The following is a 20,909-nucleotide window of genomic DNA, read 5'->3' as shown; positions in this document are numbered from 1 at the left end:
GCGCCTGAACTTCGCCGATGCACAGGGCTTTCCCCGCCCAGCCTCAGTTGTCAGTCCAGGTGCAGCCGGTGAGCCGTCCCAGGGGGACCCTGCACCAGACTCCTGCAGCCTGGGAAATCCACGTTGCAATGTGTGAGCTTCCTCTCCTTCCCCAAGCCCCGGGGAACCAAAGTGGATTGGGAAAGGACTGCCCAAAGGGACAAAGAGAACAGGAAAGAGAACAGAGGATGAGACGTCCCAGGGAACCTTCGGAAATGGACAGCAGGGATGGTGGACAGCTGGCTGGGCAGAGGAAGGAGTGAACTTGTTGGCACAGCTGGAGGGGTGCCTGGATAAGAACTGAGCCTGCCTGAGGGGCACGCAGTGGAGAGCTGAGCCCACCTGCACCCCAGGTGCCAGGAAAGCTCAGGTCCCACAGACACAAGCTTCCAGGAAAGGCGGGTGAGGCTCAGGCCTGGAGAGAGGTCTGGCTGAAAGTCTGACCTACCTCTCACCTGGGGTAAAATGGTCAAGCCCCCAGGCTCTGGACCTGGACTGCTGGGTTCCTTCCCAGCCCTGCTACCTGGTAGCATGACCCTTGCAAGTCACTCAACCTCCCCATTTCTCAGTGTCCTTACCTGCAACACCACTGGCTCACTAGGCTGAGCAGGGGTCACAGGTGGAGACACACGTAAAGCAGTTAGGACAGTGCCCAATGCACAGCACTGAAAAGATGCTGCTGCTGCTGCTGCTGAGGGTTTAACTTGAGAGAATCACAGAGGGAAGAGACCGAAAAGAAGGAGTGTAACTGGAAATCTGCACCCGTGGGGTGGAACACCAAAGCTCCTTTTCCGGTTCTGCTTTCAGACGGAAGCCTGCCAGGCTTGCACCCTGTGGGAGAGCTGGAACGGTCCCAGAAGAAACAGGACAGATACTCAGCTACAGGCAGTGGAGGCTTCACCAGCTCGCCCAGGACCACTCTGGAGGGGTCTAGGGCATGGGCGCCCCGCCCAGTCAGGAATGCACAGCTTCCACCCAGCTCTTAAGGGCGGCCCCTGCCAGTTGTTCCCGATATACCTTCTTCCCTTATTTCTTAGTAACAGCACCACTAGCAGACCTGGGTATGTCTCTCGTAAAAGCTACAGAGCCAGCGTTCCTTGTAGCTGGGTGTGCCAAGTTCTGGCCAACGGGATGTCAGCTGGTGGAGTTCACCCTCCTTGCTCTTCTTCCCGCTGGTGGGCACACAAGCTTGGGCAGCCATCTTGGCCCATGAGACGCGAGCACCCTGTTGAGGAAGGTGGAGCAGCAGAGAACAAGACGGGGTCCCTGAGGACTACGGTCCCATAACACGAGCCCTGGACCACCTCTACTAAAGAGAGGAACCATCTTCTGTCTTGTCTAAGTAACTTTGTTTTTTTGTTTGTTTTTTCGTGAGGAAGATTGTTGCTGAACTAACATCTGTGCCGATCTTCCTCTATTTTGTATGTGGGATGCAGCCACAGTGCAGCTTGATGAGCCGTGTGTAGGTCCAGGCCCAGGACCCGAACCCACGAACCCCAGGCTGCCAAAGCAGAGCTCATGAACTTAACCACTACGCCACCGGGCCAGCCTCTAAGCCACTTTTACTTGGAGGTTTTCTGACACTCTCAGCTGAGCTTGATCCTGTCTCCTGCAGCATCTGACTCTTAAATTTGAACAGAAAGAAGGCTCAGCAGACATTTCGGGAAAGCTTTCAGCAGGGAGCGGACACACCAAAGCAAGCAGAGAAAAGGAACCTGCGTGAGGGAGTCAATGCAGGAAGCGGAAAAAAGGCTTTAAAAACTGTATAATGGAACGAAAATAAGAAAAAACTGCACTTATGAAAGAACATTATCTATGAAAAGGAATCAGAAAAAAATAAACATGAACTCAGAAAGATAAAACAGGGACTGGCCTGGTGGCTTAGTGGTTAAGTTGGTGCACTCTGCTTCAGCAGCCCAGGGTTTGCCAGTTCAGATCCTGGGTGTGGACCTACACATGGCTCATCAAGCCATGCTGTGGCAGCGTCCCACATAGAAGGACTTAAAACTAAGATATACAACTGTGTACGGGGGCTTTGGGGAGGAAAAAAAATACTTGAGAGTTTCTCTTTTTTTTGAGGAAGATCAGACCTGAGCTAACATCTGCTGCCAATCTTCCTCTTTTTGCTGAGGAAGACTGGCTCTGAGCTAACATCTGTGCCTGTCTTTGTCTACTTTATATGTGGGACGCCTGCCACAGCATGGCCTGCCAAGCCATGCCATGTCCGCACCCAGGATCTGAACTGGCAAACCTGGGGCCGACTTAAAGCCACGTGCTGGCGTTACTTATCTCTTAAAGCAAATCAAGTCAAAGAGTTGGCAGCACGACGCCTCCCCTCCGCGCGCCCATCCTGCCGCCGACAGACGCCGGCCCCCGTCTCCAAGGCAACGGAACGCTGCTCTGAGCCCAGCGGCGCCACGTAGGGAGGGCGGGGCGACGCGCTCCGGCCCCGCCCACCCGCGCACTTCCGGCGCGGGCCCCGCCCTTCCCAGCGGGGGCGTGGCCGGGCGTCCGGGCGCTGTCAGAGCCTGCCGCCCGCGCCCCGGCAGCCTGGTCCCTGCGAGCCGGGTGCCCTCTCGTCCCGGCGCACGCTGCTCGGCCCGGCGCCCCCCCGGCCCCGGCGTGGTGAGAGGCCCGCCCAGGCCGCCGCAGCCTCTGACGACGTGCATCACGCGCAGTCCGATGCGAACACTCCCCCGTCCGCTGCGGCGCAGAGCCGAGCCCGAGCCCCTCCCGGGAGGCAAAGCAGGAGGCGCCCCCGGCGCTGTCAGGGCGCGGAGCTCTCTCCCTCCCTCTCCCCCTCGCGCCCGCAGCGCCCCCTGCAGCCGCCTGCATCACACCGCCGCGGGGCCTCCTGGGAGTTGTGGTTCGGACCCAGACGCCGCTCTTCGCCCGGTCGGGCTGCGGACTACAACTCCCGGCAGGCGCCGCGGCCGCCCTAGGAGCCCCGGCTGCTGGGGGCTTCGGGCCGCTCGGCCCGTGGGCGCGGGCGCGACGCGCGGGGCTGCCTGGCTGCCTGGCTGGCGAGCCGCGCTGAGCAGCCGAGGAGCCGCGGGCCGGCCGGCTCACAGACTCGGCGCTCCGCAGGCCCCGGAGCCCCCGCGCCGAGCGGGCGGGACGCAAACTTCCGGGCAAGTGGAGGGTCGCGGAGGCACCCAGGCCGGGGGAGGGGTCTGGTGGCGGCGGGTCCCGGGGCGGCCTCCTCCGGAAGGGGGTGGGATGACGGCGGTGGGGCGGACCCGAGGGCGGCGCCGGAGTGCCCTGGCCCGCCCGGCCCTGCCCGGCCCCGCTGCCCCGTGCGCCGGCCGCTCGTGCCTGGGGCGCAGCGCAGGGCCCTGACGTCTGCAGCGCTCCAGGCGGCTGCGGACAGTGACTGCGGCGGCCGCCCGCCGGAGCCCGGGAGCCTGCGGGGCGGGAGGCCGGCCCTGGCGGCTCTGGGTGTCGGGCCCGGGAACGGGCGTGTAGACAGCGGCAGCCCGGGGAGCAGGCAGGCGACCCCGCCCGCCGCCTCCCGTCGGAGCTGCTCACTGTGCGTCCCGCATCTCCCCGCCGCCACAGGGTTGGATGGCTCAGGGCTGGCGCTGAAGCTTAGCAAGGCTGGAGGCCAGTCCCCAAGTCTGCGGGCGTCTGGGCTGCAGCCCAGTAGTCTCAAGGCGGGCAGCGGGGCGACTGGACGGCCAGACAGGTAAGCTCTGGACGGGCTTGTGGCGCGATGGTTTGGATTTGGTGCTTTTGCCCTGTGGATTCTGTGATACCGCGTCAGAGGGGTTTTGCATGTTTTTGAGCGTGTGTGTGTGTGTGTGTGTGTGTGAGAGAGATAAATAATCCTGCTTCTCCACTTCTGAGTTCAGAACCAATTGAGGAAATAAGCAAAGGTGCCAGACGGGCTCCTGGTGGGCACCAGTGGGGCTGGGGACAAGGCAGCCTGGGCGTGGAAGCCTGCAAACCCAGCCCTTCCTGGCCGGTCCCCTCCTCTCACGATTGCACTGTGGCCTGTTGCCTCAGGTGCAACAAGTATCTGAAGGGCCTGGTCTGCAGAGTGCCTGAGGGCGTCCGTTCCGGCTGCCAAGATTCAGGTGGTGACAGCCCTGTGCTTCCTTTGGGCCTTCCCCCAGCAGGTATCTTTATGCTGGGCCAAGCCAGGCTTCCTGGGCTGCTGATCAGAGGGCTTCACCCCAGTCCCTAATGGGCCAGACCCCCCTGGCACCCGGGATGTCCACCTCTGTCTTAGCCAGAGCTGCCACATAACGAGAGCCTGTGACTCACCACGTTTTGCCTATTGATTATGCCACACATGGTGTCGATTCTGACAGCATCATCAGCACAGCCGGAGGTGCAAGGAGAGGAGTGGCAGCCTCATGTCGGTGCAGCCTCAGAGTCACACAACTTCATTCTTCTGAATAAAGGCAGTTTGCCAACTTGCTAGCTAAATGTGGTTTAATCTTTATGGCTTTTTAAAGTCTTTCCAAAAAAATATTCACAAATGGGGGCAACACCTTATTTCTACACTATCCCAATGTTTGTTTTGCAAATAGTTCTGCCCTCTAAGAGCTGGCAGTTTCTTGTGAAAAGAGAAACTATTACCCAACAGAACAGAGCCAGATGTCCACTTGTTTGGTTGTGACGGTAAATGCTAAAAGCATAAAACTGCCTTTTAAAAACCGTTTTTCCCCAGACTTGCTGGCTGTCTACCTGTTTGGTTTGCTGTGTTCTGTGTCGGCAATGGCTGCTAGTTTCCAACAGGAAATCTTGGTGGCTGAGCAAATTTGTGACCCAGGAAATAGCAGCTAAATGTCTGGGATGCTGACGGGAGGCTGGTGTGTGTTCTAAGGTGAGTTCCGATTTTGCTAAGGCGCACCTGTCGTCCAAGTCCTCATGCCTCGACTGCTTCAGAGTCACTTTAAACATTCCTGGTGACATTCTCCAAGGGAGTTTGGGTGCCAGCCGGGGGCACAGCCTGTAAGCCCTGAGGAAGATGGCAGAGTACAGCATCTTGGGCAAAGGCAAAAAAAGAGATAACTGTCTGGGTGAATCTCCCACTGAAACAGGGGTCCCTGTCCTCCCTTGCCCCTCTGGATTTCGTCACTGCTGCCCTGCTCCTGACCCTGGGCCACTCTCCACTTGCCAGCTCCTCCCCATGCACCCTGATGGGAACTTCTGAGGTGAGGTAGTGAGCCTTGATGCCTGGTGTTACATGGAGCACGTTCGGCCGTGTCCTGGGTCCCAGGGACAGCAGTGACAAAGGCCAGGCAGGGAGGTGGGTAGAAGGAAGTGACAAAGAGGCCTGGGAAGCAACCCGCCCACCTCCCTAGGGCCCCGGGATGCTGTGCCGAGGCACTCCTGGGCCCGGGAGCCAGGCGCCCTGTCCCTGTGGCAGAGACGTGGGAGGGGGCTGCAGGGAGGCGTTGCTGGGGGCCCTGCTCAGGCCCTAGCCAGGGTGACACCATGCTGGACGGAGGTACTGAAGTAGGGTCAGACCTCAAGACCCCTGGGGGTGGAGTGCTGGAGGGGAGGTGACAAGGAGGTGTCCCAGGCCACAGGTGCTGCCAAATTGGGATGCTCCTCTGTTTGCCACCGTCCTCCTCAGTGGGTGCTGGTCTGGGCACAAGAGGTGAGGGGTGGGAGGAGGCTTAGGGCTCAGCATGCCCTAGCCAGCTGTGTCCACGTGGGCTGGTGGGCTCCTGTGAGGGACAGCCCTGGGGAGGGTGGCAGTTTGCTGGCCAGGGCTGGAGGAGAGCTCTCTGGCCGTGCTAAAAATATCGGGTGTGAATACAACAGGTGCTGGTCTGGGGCTTCTCCTGTCACAGGTTGGACTGCCCTGGTGACCCTACCCTGCTACCCATGTGGAGCTGTCACTGGCTGAGTCCTGGTCCTGGTTTCCCACAGACTCTGCTGGGCACCCCCACCCCGCTCTCTCCAATCTCTGCCCATTCCCCTGAGGGCCGGGCTGGGCACAGGCCATGCTGTGCTCCTGCTGGGGTGCCCCCCTCGTGTCTAGTTGGAGACGGTCCCGCAGCATGTGGCCAGTGGAGCCATAGGCCAGCAGGCTGGCAGGTGTGGCGGCTGGCCAGGCAGGCTGAGAGGCTAGGCTAACGGACAGAGGGCCTGCCATCCTGGCCATAGAACAAGCACACCCCTGACTTTTGGGGCTCAGGCCCTTTCCTGCCTTGAGGCCGTTCTCCTGGTTTGGGGCTGGGTTCTGGGCTCTGCAGATGTGTGCTTTTGGCTGCAGGGACCTCTCGTTGGGCCTGTCTGCCCACACTTGTCTGGGTCTGTGGTTGCTTGGAATGAGGCCTGCTCTAGCTAACTGTAGCTCAACAGGAGCATCTGGGAGGAGTGAGGGGTGGCTCAGCACGACCCCCCTGCTGCAGCCAGTTCTGGTGAGCTCCCGGCAGGAAGGCGGGCTGCGTGGACCTGGTGAGGCCGCCTGCTGGGTTGGGGCCTGGGCCTTGAGGCCGCTGACTTGGCCTGTGCTGCTTTGCCTGAGTCTGACACCTGTGGCACCAGGCAGGAGGCTGACACCACCAGTGGGTGGCCTGCCATACCTGACTGCCAGGGTTGCAGCCCACAGCACCCCTCCCCTTGTCTGGGGCTTGCTGGGACCAGAGAGTCACAGGCATTTTGGGATGGCATCCTCAAGTGGTCAGTCTTGATGTGGGCATTCTTGCTGTGCTTGGCTGTGCTTTATAAAGGGACAAAGAAGCCCTTGGTGCTGGAGCCTGCTGTGGCCTCAGGCCTTGGTGCCCCATCTTAACAGGGTCCAGAAACCAGAGAGGGGAGGGCAGCTGAGAGGGAACAGTAGAGGAGGACAGTGTGGCCCAAGAGGTGAGGCCATCTGGATGAATGAGCAGTGAGGAGTTTCTCTGAGGAAAGGCTCCTAATCAGCCATTGGGTTGGGAGGGTTTATCCTTTCGCCTGTTTCTGTGGCAGCACTGAGGTCCTCGACAGGGGGAGGAGGGGGCCTGCCCAGGAGGGAGGAAGATTTGCAGAAGGCCAGGCTGGCCTGAGAATCTGAGGGGGTCGTTTGTGTGGAACCCCTGAGGGCTGTGCCCTTCCATGCCCACCCTGCCCTGGAGTGGGGCTGGGCAGAGGGTGGACATCAGTAGACCCGTGGGGTGGGGCCCCTACTGCTGGCCAGAGTGCGAGTTGAGGGAAAGCCTGCTGCCGCCCCTTCTCTTGGCCCACTTGCGACTTCAGCTGGGCCAAGGCATTTCCTGAGCTGGCCTGGCCTGGGATACTGTGTCGGGCTGGAGGTGGGGCAGGGCCAAGGTGGAGCATGACATGCGGTTTTCCTTCCTTGTCACTGGTCAAGCCCTGGGCTGGCCTCAGTGTCCTGTAGCTGAAGAGTGCCATGGGACCCTAACTGGAGCTGGCAGCAACCCTTCCTGCCTCAGCTGCTCCCCAGCCAGCCTGAGGGTCTCAGCCAGCCTGAGGGTCTCCCCCAGCCTTCCAGGAGCTCTGGAGCTGGGCTGCCGGGTTCACACTCAGCCCTGCTTCCAGCCTCGCTCTGGGCCAGCTTCTTCCTCAGCCACAGGGTCCAAGCTGTGTGAGATCCTGATCCACCTGCAGGCACAGCTCCCAAAAATGGAGTGGTGATCACTCTCTTACATCCAGGAGTCCCTGAGCCCTCTCCCTCTTCGAGTCCTGCTGACTTTCCCTCTTGTTTTTCAAATCCATTCATGTCGTTAAAATACCTTATTGAAGAACCACATAATCCAGAGAGGCACAGGTCATAAGTGACAGGTTTACAAAGTGAGCACGTATGTAACGGGCACCCAGATTAGGAAACAGCACGTCCCTGGGCCCCAGAGCCCCCTGTGGCCACCTCCACCGCTGTCTCCCTGCCTCCAGCGCCCTGGATTTACTTATCCTGTCTGTGAACCGCCGATAAATTGAATAAGGTAGTGGGCGTGTGGCTCCTTTGTCCAACATCCGTCCCTGAACTTCACACTCAACCGCTGCCGCCTGCAGTGTGGAGGTTCCTGCTCCCTTGGGCATGAACCACATTTCATGACCCAGTTCACCCTTAAGGACATGGGGGAGGGCGCTGCTGTGAGCACGTGTGCCACTTCCACCTGGTACGTACCTGGAGTGCTGGGCCACAGTTTCCAAAGGAGGCCCCAGCAGTGGGCCCAGAGTGACCTCACAGCACTGTCCACTGAGCTGTGGGGCTGTGAGTGTAGTCACACCCGTGAGCAGCGGCTTGGCGACCAGACCCGGGGTGTGTGTGAGTCGTTGGGGCCCATTCCAGTGTTTCGTCTCTCTTCTGTTGGCTGGCTGCCTCATCAGTGTGGATCTGTAGGCATTTTTACACTCTCACCTTTGCGAGGTGAGTGTATTGGTTCCCTCAGGGGCTGCTGCCTTTGCATCTTGGAGCAGTGTCTTGATGAACAGGACTTTTTTTTTAGGAAGATTAGCCTTGAGCTAACATCTGCTGCCAATCCTCCTCTTTTTGCTGAGGAAGACTAGCCCTGAGCTCACATCCATGCCCATCTTCCTCTACTTTATATGTGGGATGCCTATGGTGTGCCAAGCTGTGCCATGTCTGCACCCAGGATCTGAACCAGCGAACCCTGGGCCGCGGAAGCAGACGTGCGCACTTAACGCTGTGCCACTGGGCCGGCCCCAGCACTTCCTTAGTGTCATTTGGCTTATCAACTGGCTGCACAAAGGCTGTTTCCTTCGGAAAGCTTTATTGTCTTGCCTGCTATATTGACACCTGCAACCCAAATCCATTAGTTTTTAAACAAATATCTATTGGTAGCCCACTGTGCCAACTACCCAGAACCAATCTCCAGCACGGGCAGATCCTCCACGGGCATTTGCTGATCAAACCCCCTGGCCAGGTCTTGCCCTCTGGTTCCCTGGCAATCCACTGTCCTCTCACCAGGACTGACCTCCGACTTCTGCTCCAGCTCACACCAGGCTAGCATCTCATAGTGGCTGGAGGGGCCTTTCCAAAGAGGGGTCCCACCCTCCCTCCAGGACGGTTCTGCCTCCATCTTCTTGGTGGGTCTCTACTGCTGCTGGCCAGTGGCCAAGTGGGCCTCATTCCGTCCCTAGGGTGCATGCTCACCAGCTCCTCCTGGCCCCAGGGCATTCGCACTTCTCCTCCCCTCCCTGCGTAGCTCCCCTGGACTTGTTACCATCCCTCTCTCCCTGGCAGCCCTCTTGAATCGCCAAGAGCCTGTGTGGCCTCCTTGACGTGGCCTGAGGGCGCCCTCTGCCCGCAGGTCCTGGAGCTGTCCCGCCCACCATGGAGCCAGACCCCCAGGCGGGAGTGCAGGTGGGCATGCGTGTGGTGCGCGGCATGGACTGGAAGTGGGGCCAGCAGGATGGCGGCGAGGGCGGCGTGGGCACGGTGGTGGAGCTCGGCCGCCACGGCAGCCCCTCAACCCCCGACCGCACGGTAGTCGTGCAGTGGGACCATGGCACCCGCACCAACTACCGCGCTGGCTACCAGGGCGCGCACGACCTGCTGCTCTACGACAACGCCCAAATCGGTGCGCGGCCGTCCCGGGGGCGGGGCGGGGGGTACGCCCCACCCTCCCTGACCCTGCCCCACCCCCAGGCGTCCGCCACCCCAACATCATCTGTGACTGCTGCAAGAAGCACGGGCTGCGGGGCATGCGCTGGAAGTGCCGTGTCTGCTTCGATTACGACCTCTGCACGCAGTGCTACATGCACAGCAAGCACGACCTGGCCCATGCCTTCGAGCGCTACGAGACGGCCCACTCGCGACCGTGAGTTCGGCACCACCCCTGCAGCCCTCTGCTGGCGGCAAGGCGTGGGTGTGGACAGTGGGGCCCTGGCAGCACTGGGTCCTACCTGGTAACATCCAGGGCCTCATGACAAGCACCTCTGACACCCGACCAGGACTTGGCCCCAGAGAACTGGAGCTGCCTCCGGCTAACCACTCCCCAGGGTACAGGTCAAGTCCTTCCCAAGACCAGGGTCCTGGTCATTTGAGGGCTCTGGGCATTGACACCAGCCCCTACTCCCAGCAGAAGGCAGTCATGTCCACTGAGCAGGTCTGCAGAGGTTGGTCTCCTCTCTCGGGACCACCTCTAGAGCCAGGTGTGGATCCCCAGTGCAGCCATGGCCTGGTCACTGAGGGTGGCCTGTGTGGCCATGCTTCCAGCATCCCCTGTGGAAGCACCGGGCCTGGCAGTGGGCAGCCCACGCACGCTGCATGCCATCCCCCAGGCACAGCTGGGGAGGTGCTGTTGGCCTGGCTGAGAGGCTCCTTTGCTGTAGTCAGAGGAGATCAGGAGCCTGCTGGGCTGGGGTGGGCACCCAGAGGACCTCCCCCATCTCCTGTGCTGTCGCCGATGTCTCCTTGACACTCCCCACATATGTGGAGGGAGGCTCATGCTTTACCTCCCAGCTGGCCACTGGCCAGAGTGGTGGGGAGGTCAGCTGTCTGGGCACCTCTGGCCGAGCCTGTTTTCCTTATTCCTCTCTTTCCCACATGCTGAGCCATCCCCTGGGCCTGGCTGTGCTCCGAGCTCTGGGGACAGCCCTCACAGTGGGCATCTGGCTCACTGGGAGGCAGCAGATGTGGAGTGACCGCATACACAGGCTGTGCTGTGTGGGGGGAGGCCCGGGGGACCTGCCCAGCCTGGCATCAGAGAAGGTCCCCTGGAGGGATGCAGTCAGCAGACTCAGGCCCAGAGTGTGGAGGACACTGACCTGCTGGGCCAGCTGTCCCAGGTTGGGAGCTGGGACCCTGTCCGGCAGACCACAGCCAGGTGTGAGTGGGAGCAGGAGTGGGGGAGTGGGCAAGGGGAAGGAGCAAGGCTGGGCAGAGCACGGGGCCTGTGCCATCGCACCACTGTCCCACATGGCGCGAGACCCACTCACTCTTTTGCAGGGTAATGCTGAGTCCCCGCCAGGGCCTCCCAAGGATCCCGTTGAGGGGCATCTTCCAGGGGGCAAAGGTGGTACGGGGCCCCGACTGGGAGTGGGGCTCACAGGACGGTGAGTGGGGGCCCGGCTGGGAAAGTGGAGCTGGCTTCTGCCATGGCGTGGCCTGGTGGCACTGGCTTAGCCTGCCAGGGGGCTGCTGTCTCCCCAGGAGGGGAAGGGAAGCCAGGCCGAGTGGTGGACATCCGTGGCTGGGATGTGGAGACGGGCCGGAGTGTGGCCAGTGTGACGTGGGCCGATGGCACCACCAATGTGTACCGCGTGGGCCACAAGGGCAAAGTGGACCTCAAGTGTGTGGGCGAGGCGGCCGGCGGCTTCTACTACAAGGAGCACCTCCCAAGGCTCGGTATGGACTGGCCCTTGACACCACAGCTGCCCGCCTGCCTTGGCTGAGTCTTGGGCAGCGCTGGGCCTGGGCTGGCCTGTGAAGTCACCGAGGAGGGGAGGGGCGGGGGGAGGAGGGAAGGACCCTGCCTGAGCAGGACCTGCTGCCTACCCCCAGGCAAGCCAGCAGAGCTGCAGCGCAGGGTGAGTGTGGACGGCCAGCCCTTCCAGCACGGGGACAAGGTTAAGTGTCTGCTGGACCCAGACATCCTGAGGGAGATGCAGGAAGGCCACGGCGGGTGGAACCCCAGGATGGCGGAGGTGAGCCGCCCCACCTGCTGAGCCCCCTGTGCCTCCCCTCCCACATCCTCTGGACCCCTAGCCCTCCTGCTCCACCCAGCCACAGCCTCCATGACCTGCCACAGTTTATCGGACAGACGGGCACCGTGCACCGCATCACGGACTGTGGGGACGTGCGTGTCCAGTTCAGCCATGAGACCCGCTGGACCTTCCATCCTGGGGCTCTCACCAAGGTGCATGGGGGGCTGGGCTGAGCCCCGTCTGCTCGCTTCTGCACCCCTGCTGCGTGTACCTCCTCAGCCCCGAGTGTGCCCTCCACCAGCCCTGAATGAAGAGGGAAGGGCCTGGTGGGGTCCAGAGGGGATTAATTCCACAGAGAGGGGATCCAGGCATGAAGGGACAGAGGGCGAGGCACCAGGAGCCTAGGAGACTAGGGCACGCAGGCCAGGCCCTAGCATTTATCCTGAGAGCTGAAGGAAGCCCCCGCAGCATTATAGGCAGGAGATGACAGGGTTGGGCTTTCTAAAGTTCTCCCTGTGGGTGTGGTGAGAGGGGGCGGGAAGGCCTGTCAGGATGGGGTGGGCACTTGGCCCAGGGCAGTGAGGACTGAGGGTGGGCACTTGGCCCAGGGCAGTAAGCACGGGGTGGGCGCGCTGAGAGCTGTTTGGGAGGCAGGAATGCTTGGAAGGGGGATGGAGGCGGCGGTGGGCGTGCACAGATGGGGGTAGTGGGGGGGAGGATGTGCCCGTGCTCAGCTCTGGAGCTGGAGTCCAGGACACCTGGGGGCCTTCGAGGAGAGGGCGTGGTGAGTCTCAAGTCAGGTGGTTTGTAGGGTGAGTCTTGTGCAGGTGAGGGCACAGGTGTTGCCTTTCAGAAAGGTTTGGGAGCGGGGAAGGAGTGGCCCCTGATACCTGCTCCCTTTCTGTTCTGGCCCCACCCCCTGGTCCTGGGGTCCCATCCCCTACCGTTCCTGTCTGGCCTTGGCTGTGCTGGCAGCTCCCTGCTCAGTATGCCAGGACAGGCCTGCCTTGGTCTTCACACCACCCAAGAGCTGGCTTTTGTCTGGTCTGGATGCCGCTGCCCGGCTGCCTCTCCAGCTGTCACCTACCCGGCTCTGGGGCTGGGCCACCTGGGGCTGCCCTGGTCACTTGGGCCCTCATCCAGGCAGACCCTCTGGTTGTGCTTTCTGGCAGAGGCTGGGGTCGAGTTCAGGCCTGCCTGTGCTGTGGAGCTCGATAGGGGCCCTCCTGCTCCACAACCCTGGGCAGCCACACCTGCCTGGGGGCCCTTCTCACAAGCCGCTCTGTTACTCAGCACAACTCCTTCTGGGTGGGCGATGTGGTGCGGGTCATCGACGACCTCGACACAGTGAAGCGGCTGCAGGCTGGGCACGGGGAGTGGACAGATGACATGGCCCCTGTGAGTCCCCCACCCCTACCTCCATGCCCACTTCCCTCACATCCCTGGGAGACCTGTCTGTGACCCCAGCCTCTCCTCACGCAGGCCCTGGGCCGCGTTGGAAAAGTGGTGAAGGTTTTCGGAGATGGGAACCTGCGTGTGGCAGTCGGTGGTCAGCTGTGGACCTTCAGCCCCTCCTGTCTGCTGGCCTACCGGCCTGAGGAGGATGCCAACCTGGACGTGGCTGAGCGTGCCAGGGAGAACAAAAGTGCGGGCACCCAGCTCAGGCGGCCAGTGGGAGGTGGGCTGCTCCCGACCACCACTTCACCTTAGCCCTGCCCCCCAGGCTCCCTGAGTGTTGCACTGGACAAGCTTCGAGCCCAGAAAAGTGACCCAGAGCACCCAGGGAGGCTGGTCGTGGAGGTGGCCCTGGGCAACATGGCCCGGTCTCTGGACCTGCTTCGGAGGCACCCAGAGCAGGCGAGCTCCTGTGATACCATCCCAACTCCCCACGCCTGGCCAGCCCCAGGGAGAGGCCAGAGGGCCGGCGACTGACCTGCTGGTTCTCCTGGCAGGTGGACACCAAGAACCAGGGCAGGACTGCCCTGCTGGTGGCGGCCTACCTAGGTCAGGTGGAGCTGCTGCGGCTGCTGCTGAAGGCACGGGCGGACGTGGACCTGCCTGATGACGAGGGCAACACGGCGCTGCACTATGCAGCCCTGGGGTGAGGCCCGGGCAGGGCATGGCGGGAGCTGGGCCTGCAGGTCCAGCCAGTGGGCACAGCAACCCTCCTGCTTCCTCTTCTGTCAGGAACCAGCCCGAGGCTGCCCGGGTGCTCCTGAGCTCAGGGTGCGGGGCCAACGCTCTTAATGGCACCCGGAGCGCAGCACTGCATGTGGCCGTGCAGAGGGGCTTCCTGGAGGTGGTGAGGGTCCTGTGTGAGCACGGCTGTGACGTCAACCTGCCTGTGAGTGCTGGGTCCCCTGGCCCTATCCCTGGGGTCAAGGAGACAGTGGCAGTGACCTTCCCATCAAGTGACCATTGCTCCACCACTGGCAGGATGCCCATGCTGACACGCCCTTGCACTGTGCCATCTCAGTGGGTGCTGGTGCCAGCGGCATTGTGGAGATCCTCACCGAGGTGCCAGCCATCGATGTCACTGCCACCAACAGCCAGGGCTTCACCCTGCTGCACCATGCGTCTCTCAAGGGCCACACGCTGTGAGTTTGGGGTGGGCACGTGGCCAGTGGGCAGGCTCCTGCCACCCTGCTGGGCCACTCCGGGGATGCCCATGACCCCAGGCACATCTCCCTGCCCCAACAGAGCCGTCAGGAGGATTCTGGCACGGGCACGGCAGCTGGTAGATGCCAAAAAGGAGGATGGTTTTACAGCATTGCACCTGGCTGCCCTCAACAACCACCGGGAGGTGGCCCAGATTCTCATCCGAGAGGTGCACACGCAGGGCCCAGGCCAGCCCTGGGATGGGGAGTCAGGGCCCACCAGGCGTCCCTGGGCTGAGCCTGTGCCCACCCCCACTCCCAGGGCCGCTGTGATGTGAATGTTCGAAACCGTAAGCTCCAGTCTGCACTGCACCTGGCCGTGCAGCAGGCCCACGTGGGGCTGGTGCCGCTGCTGGTGGACGCTGGCTGCAGCGTCAATGCCGAGGACGAGGAGGGGGACACAGCCCTGCACTTGGCACTGCAACGTCATCAATTGCTGCCCTTAGCAGCTGATGGGGCCGGGGGGGACCCGGGGCCCTTACAGCTGCTGTCCAGGGTGAGGACGTGTGGCTCTGGGTGCTGGAGAGGTGGGCTGTGGTGTCTAGCTGTCAGCTCAGGGCAGAGCCTGAGCAAACGTCGGCCTCCACCTTTGGTGAGGGCCCAGGGAGCCAGGCCCTCTTGGGGGTGGGGCAGCTTGGGTGACTGTGGTTTGCAGGGGGCATCTTCTGCGACCTCAGTCACCACAGCGTGGCCAGCGTCTCTGTGATTCTGCTCTCCTGATCAGTCTGGGAAATGGGGTGGGGCCCAGTGGGGATGCGACCGGGTCCGGGGTAGTCTGGGAACTCAGCCCCTTCCTGGGAGGCCCCAGGCAGGGGCGCTGTTCCCGCCCACCTCCCGTTCTGGCGGCCTGCGACAGGGAGGGAGTGCCCATGCCTCTGCCGCGGGGCTCAGGCCGGGGCGGTGCCAGCACCCGGCCGCGTGGCCGGCTGCGGCGCCCTCCCTCACCAGCGTCCATCTGCCGCACAGCTACAGGCCTCAGGCCTGCCGGGCAGCGCGGAGCTGACGGTGGGCGCGGCGATGGCCTGCTTCTTGGCGCTGGAGGGCGCCGATGTGAGCTACTCCAACCACCGCGGCCGGAGCCCGCTGGACCTGGCCGTCGAGGGTCGCGTGCTCAAGGCCCTGCAGGGCTGCGCCCAGCGCTTCCGGTGAGCCCCGCGACGGGGGGTCGCGGGGGGCGGGGGGCGGGCCCCGGGCCCTTTCAAGCTTCCGCCTCCGACTTCAGGGAGCGGCAGGCAGGCGGCCCCGGGGGCGCGGCCCCGGGCCCGAGGCTGGCGCTCAGCACGCCCAACACCGTGACGAACCTGCACGTGGCCGCGCCGTCGGGGCCCGAGGCCGCCGAGTGCCTGGTGTGCTCGGAGCTGGCGCTGCTGGTGCTGTTCTCGCCGTGCCAGCACCGCACCGTGTGCGAGGGTGAGTGCGTGGGGCGGCGGGAGGCGTCGGGGTCGCGTCGGCGCGGCGCCGTCCGACCGCGCGCTTCCCCCGCAGAGTGCGCGCGCAGAATGAAGAAGTGCATCAGGTGCCAGGCGGTCATCGGCAAGAAGCTACGCCCAGGTGGGTGGGGCGGGCCTCGGCGCCGCCCCCGCCCCGCTGCTCACGCCCCACCCGCGGTTCCCCCACGGCCACGGGCCCTTTCGCCGCTCACGCTCCGCCCCCCGCCGTCCGCGCCCGGAGGATCCCCGCCCCTGACCCGGATCGCCCCCCGCAGACGGCACGGAGGTGGCCAGCGCGGCCTCCGCGCCCGGCCCGCCGCGGCAGCTGGTGGAGGAGCTGCAGAGCCGCTATCGGCAAATGGAGGAGCGCATCACCTGCCCTATCTGCATCGACAGCCACATCCGCCTCGTGTTCCAGTGCGGCCACGGCGCGTGCGCGCCCTGCGGCGCCGCGCTCAGCGCCTGCCCCATCTGCCGCCAGCCCATCCGCGACCGCATCCAGATCTTCGTGTAGCCTGGCCGCGCCCCGTCTCGCTCCGGAGCCGCGTCCCGCGTTCTTCTTCTCAAGCTGCCCCCCACCCCGTGTTTTATAAAAAGATTGTCGGACTTTGCCGCCTGGTGCCTGCCTGGGGCGGGGCCGGGCGGGTCTCTTGTCTCCCGCCGAGGAGGACCGACAGACGAGCCTCGGCGCCGTCCATACCCCGGGTCCCGCCCTCGCCTCGCTACCCCCAGCCCAGGGCTGGCCGGACCGGCCCCTCTTCCAGTACCGGCCCGCTTTGGCCCTATGCCCCGCCCGGCCCCTTCCCGACCCGCGTGTCCAGCCCTTCCCTGGACTCATGGGTCCAGACTCCTGCCCAGACCCCGAGCTCTGAAGCAGAAACATCCTCCAGAAGCACTGGGTGGGCCGGAATCCCAGGGTCACCGCCAGCTGGGGGCCTCCTCGCGAACCCCGCCGCGCCTCCTCCCCTTTTCTTTTCTTCTGGGGCGGGCTGTGGAGACGGGCTGGGACCAGAGCAAGACTCGGTTCTCCCCGGGGTCGTGGGGTCCTGGTTAAGCGGCGAGTGGAGTGAGGCGTCAGTTTCAGGCCAGGGCCTCGGCAGGGTCTCGGGACTGCTGAGTGTGGGGCGGTGCAGGGCACGGGCGGGGACATCGGTTTGTTGGCGCAAATACGTAGCCGAGAAGACGGGGGCGCTGCCCTCGGCCGGGCGCTTTCCAAGAACCACCCGAAATGCTCCCCCGGAGCCTCACGGCTGCCTGCCAGCCACTTGGCGCTGGCCCCGCCGGCCCGGCGCGCTACTGTCACTCAGGCCTGGAGGGGAAAGGGGAGGGCCCCGACCCCCGGCCTCGTCTGGCCCAGTGCCTTCCGCCCCGCGGCCCGATCCTCCCCCAGCTCCCTCCCCCGTCTCCCTGTCCCCCAGCCCGCTCCGCCCTCCTGCCCCCGGATCCCCGTCCCCCCGCCCAGAGGCGCGCTCGCCAACATCCCTCCTGGCCCGGCTCCACGCCCAGCACAGCCCGAGGGCCGTCCCGTCGAGCCTTCCGTTCCCCTCCCCCAGCCCGCCCGTTCCAGACCTCGGGCTCCGCTCCCCGCTCCCCACACCCCCGCCCCGCATCTCCTGCGCTTTCCCCACGACCCCCACGGAGCCCCTCGTTGGCCGCGCCCGCTCTCGGCGGGACCCCTGCGGGCCCCCTCCCTCCTGGCTCCGAAGCCTTGCCCCTCTGGGGCGCCCTCCCCACGCCGCCTACCCCGCCTCTCTCCTCCCTCCCCGCAGCCGGTACTCACTTGCCACGTCCCCTCCCGCCGCGTCCCCTCCCCGCTCGCGGGGACCCTGTCAGGCCAGCGCCGGCGGGGTGACAAGTCCTGAGCCGGCCAGGATGGAGGCTCCACTCCCGGGTCTCCTTCGGTGTCCAGGAGTTTGGGGGGATTCCATGTGGGGAAAGAGCCGCCGGGTCATTCAGCCCACAGCCAGTTTAGGGGCCCCGACTGACCACCCTTGCCTCAGCCTGTCCCTTCCCTGTCCTGTCGGCCGGGCCCTCCTTGCCCCCTCCCCGCCCAAGTGACCCCGCCCAGCAGGCCCTGCCCAGGCCCCTGCCACCGACCCACAGGCCCTGGGTCCCCTCGGCCAGCTGCGGGCGGCGGGGTGCTCCCACAGCGGGCGGCCAGCTGGTTCCCTTCAGGGGCGGCCGCGCCCCCCAGCCTGCCGGCCCCCCCACGGGGCTGTAACCCGAGCCGCCCGGCGCCTCCCCGCCCGGCTCCTCCGCGGCTCCGCCGGTCCCGCGCGCAGCCCCACGCGGCCCGGAGCCCCGACAGCCAGTCCGCAGGCGCCATGGGCCGCGGGGCCTGCGTCCCCTCGGCGGCGTCGGGTGCCCGCGACCAGGCCCGGCGGCTCGGGGCCGTGCTGGGCGCCCTGTGCCTCCTGCCCGCCCTCGTGCTGCTGGCCCGGCTGGGGGCCCCGGCGGCCAGGCCCGCCGCGAGCGCAGCGCAGGTGAGAGCGGCGAGGGGGCCGGCCGGCTCTGCGCCCGGCCCGAGGGTCCGCGAGCGCCTGTCCGCCGGCGGGGGGGGGACGGCGTCTGGCCTCCAGCTCCGCCCCCTCCGACCTGGCCTGCTTTTAGGAGGCGCATTTTTCTTTCTGGCTGTAGAAGTAACGCTCGCTCGGGGTAGAAAAGCAGAAAACGCTGAAAGACAAAAACAGGGAAAGTCAGCGCTCCCCAGACCTGCGCCCCGCACCCCACTTCCTTCTAGTCACTTTTCCTCGCGTTTCAGACTTGGGGACAGTCCCTGCTGCCTCCCTACGAGGACTTGCTTCCCTCGAAGGGTGATGTCGGCGCGCACCACCCCGCGGGGGTCCTCGCCACCCCGGGCCCCGGCGCGCTGCCCCCCCAGCCGCCCCGCAGACGCCGCTACACTTTGACCCCGGCCAGGCTGCGTTGGGACCACTTCAACCTCACCTACAGGTGCGACCCCGCCCTGGGGGGAGCGCGGTGCAGCCCGGCCACCAACCCTGATGTTGACCCCCACCCCAGGATCCTCTCCTTCCCGCGGAACCTGCTGAGCCCCAGCGAGACCCGGCGCGGCCTGGCCGCCGCCTTCCGCATGTGGAGTGACGTGTCCCCCTTCAGCTTCCGAGAAGTGGCCCCCGAGCAGCCGAGTGACCTCCGCATAGGTGGGCGCCCGTCCCACCCCCGCCCCGCCCGGCCCCCGGCCCCCTCTCAGCCCTGTGCTCCCCCAGGTTTCTACCCCATCAACCACACCGACTGCCTGGTCTCGGCGATGCACCACTGCTTCGACGGCCCCACGGGAGAGCTGGCCCATGCCTTCTTCCCCCCACACGGCGGCATCCACTTTGACGACAGCGAGTACTGGGTCCTGGGCCCCACACGCTACAGTTGGAAGAAAGGTGACGGCCGGCATGGCCTCCTGTGGGGCCTCCGCGCCACGGTGGGCGCAGCGGGCGGGCTTTGGGGATGGCCGTGGCTGCGATCTGGGGTCAAGCAGGCGGGGAGGGGGAGGCTGTGAGGAGCTCATGGGCCTGGGTGCCAGGGGCCCTGAGGCCCCCCCCCCACCCCCACACCGCTAGCGCAGAGCCGCAGCTGCATTCCTGGGGGCCGAGCTCACCGCCTCGGCCAGCCTGGAACATTCTTATCTTCCCATGGCCGGGCCGAGGGAGGCTCCGCTGCTGCACGCAGCAGATGTGTGGGCCGCCGGAGCCAGGGCGCAGGGCGGAGGGCGGAGGGCTTGGCCGTGTCAGAGGAGCTGACCAGCGGGGCCTGCAGGCGTATGGCTCACGGACCTGGTGCACGTGGCGGCCCACGAGATTGGCCACGCACTGGGCCTGATGCACTCCCAGCACGGCCGTGCGCTCATGCACCTCAATGCCACGCTGCGCGGCTGGAAGGCGCTGTCGCAGGACGAGCTGTGGGGGCTGCACCGGCTCTACGGTGAGTGCCCACAGCGGGCAGGTGGGCGGCGGGCGTGCTGGGCGGGCCTTGAGGCCAGGCTGCCCTCCCGCAGGCTGCTTGGACCGGCTGTTCGTGTGTGCGTCCTGGGCGCGGCGGGGCTTCTGCGACGCCCGCCGGAGGCTCATGAAGAGGCTCTGCCCCAGCAGTTGTGACTTCTGCTACGGTGAGCCTGGGTCCCCGAGTCCTGGCTGGGGTCTGGGGCAGGGCAGGGCACTGACAGGTCCTCCCCTACCCCGGAGCAGAGTTCCCTTTCCCCACGGTGGCCGCCACTGCGCCGCCTCCCAGGACCAAAACCAGGCTGGTGCCTGAGGGCAGGAACGTGACCTTCCGCTGCGGCCAGAAGATACTCCACAAGAAAGGCAAAGTGTAGTGAGTGACCCTGCCCCGCGACACCCTGAGGGTGGGCAGTGGGTCTTGGGCCCCTGCCCAGCCCTCCTGCCCTCCCCGCAGCTGGTACAAGGACCAGGAGCCCCTGGAGTTCTCCTACCCCGGCTACCTGGCGCTGGGCGAGGCGCACCTGAGCATCATCGCCAACGCCATCAACGAGGGCACGTACACATGTGTGGTGCGCCGGCGGCAGCGTGTGCTCAGCACCTACTCCTGGCGAGTCCGCGTGCGGAGCTGACCGTCTGCCCTGCCCATGGGCCGAGGACGCTGATAAAGCACTTTCTCCTTCAAGTCTCTGCGCCCTTTCTTGGGAGGGCGGGCGGGAGTCTCTCCAGCCCCGCGGGGTGAGGCCACCCAGCTGGTGTCCAGCTGGATGTGGGGAGCCTGGGGCCAGGGCACCCCAACTTCCCCCCAGAGTCCCTTGGGGGTGAGGATGCAGACTAGAGAGACAAGCCATGAAGGGCTTTTCCAGGTAGTCCTGGAAGAGCGGGGTAAACTGAGGCCCAAGTGCCAGCAGCACCACCCAGGGAAGCAGGCTGAGCTGGGAGAGCCTGAGGTCCCTGGATCCGTCCTGCGTTTGCTCAGGGATGGGGAGGCAGGAAGGGCAGGCGGGGAGGGTGGGGTTGCTGTGCCCTCAAGGCATCCATGATGGCAGCAGGACGGGGTTGGGGCAGGTAAAGGCCGGGGTGAACACCTTGGCATCAGGTGGATGGGGCTGGTGGTGCCAGAAGGGACTAACTTGGTGGACGTGGAGGCCCTGGACGGTGGCAAGCACCCTTCTGCCTGAGTGACACCTTGTCTGGCTAGACCAGGAGCTGGAGGCCCAGCAAGCCAGGAAGAGCTCAGCCCACGTCAGGTCAGAGGCTGA

At 64.6% G+C, this 20,909-nt stretch overlaps 2 protein-coding genes across 11 annotated transcripts; both read left to right on the top strand.

Annotated features, from left to right (window-relative positions):
• The first annotated feature begins 3,593 nt into the window (after positions 1 to 3,593).
• Positions 3,594 to 16,326, top strand: MIB2 (MIB E3 ubiquitin protein ligase 2). Of its 8 annotated transcripts, none has more exons than XM_046663067.1 (21): positions 3,594 to 3,724; positions 4,715 to 4,870; positions 8,930 to 9,048; positions 9,273 to 9,542; positions 9,611 to 9,782; positions 10,913 to 11,019; positions 11,117 to 11,311; positions 11,468 to 11,610; positions 11,715 to 11,822; positions 12,904 to 13,008; positions 13,093 to 13,255; positions 13,334 to 13,467; positions 13,563 to 13,711; positions 13,798 to 13,954; positions 14,047 to 14,207; positions 14,311 to 14,437; positions 14,530 to 14,763; positions 15,234 to 15,412; positions 15,490 to 15,677; positions 15,753 to 15,818; positions 15,973 to 16,324. In XM_046663067.1, the coding sequence occupies exons 4-21, from the start codon at positions 9,296 to 9,298 to the stop codon at positions 16,209 to 16,211; spliced, it is 2,874 nt and encodes a 957-aa protein (XP_046519023.1). In that variant the 5' UTR covers positions 3,594 to 3,724; positions 4,715 to 4,870; positions 8,930 to 9,048; positions 9,273 to 9,295; the 3' UTR covers positions 16,212 to 16,324. The 8 variants fall into 8 exon arrangements, with proteins under 8 accessions (XP_046519023.1, XP_046519024.1, XP_046519026.1 ...); XM_046663068.1 differs by lacking the exon at positions 8,930 to 9,048 and adding an exon at positions 5,088 to 5,201; XM_046663070.1 differs by lacking the exon at positions 8,930 to 9,048 and having other exon boundaries at positions 11,727 to 11,822.
• A 1,147-nt stretch (positions 16,327 to 17,473) lies between these two features.
• MMP23B (matrix metallopeptidase 23B) lies at positions 17,474 to 20,320 on the top strand. Of its 3 annotated transcripts, none has more exons than XM_046662549.1 (8): positions 17,474 to 18,180; positions 18,510 to 18,649; positions 18,719 to 18,858; positions 18,925 to 19,092; positions 19,469 to 19,633; positions 19,707 to 19,817; positions 19,897 to 20,023; positions 20,105 to 20,320. In XM_046662549.1, exons 1-8 carry the CDS (start codon positions 18,022 to 18,024, stop codon positions 20,277 to 20,279), a joined length of 1,185 nt encoding a protein of 394 aa, XP_046518505.1. In that variant the 5' UTR covers positions 17,474 to 18,021; the 3' UTR covers positions 20,280 to 20,320. The 3 variants fall into 3 exon arrangements, with proteins under 3 accessions (XP_046518505.1, XP_046518506.1, XP_046518504.1); XM_046662548.1 differs by having other exon boundaries at positions 17,475 to 18,180; positions 18,459 to 18,649; XM_046662550.1 differs by lacking the exon at positions 19,469 to 19,633 and having other exon boundaries at positions 18,459 to 18,649.
• Positions 20,321 to 20,909: the final 589 nt, after the last annotated feature.

This window comes from Equus quagga, chromosome 5, assembly GCF_021613505.1.
Source record: "Equus quagga isolate Etosha38 chromosome 5, UCLA_HA_Equagga_1.0, whole genome shotgun sequence".
In the NCBI taxonomy this organism is placed as follows: domain Eukaryota; kingdom Metazoa; phylum Chordata; class Mammalia; order Perissodactyla; family Equidae; genus Equus; species Equus quagga.
Note: the sequence above shows the minus strand (reverse complement) of the source record. Positions and strands in the feature narration are given on the sequence as shown.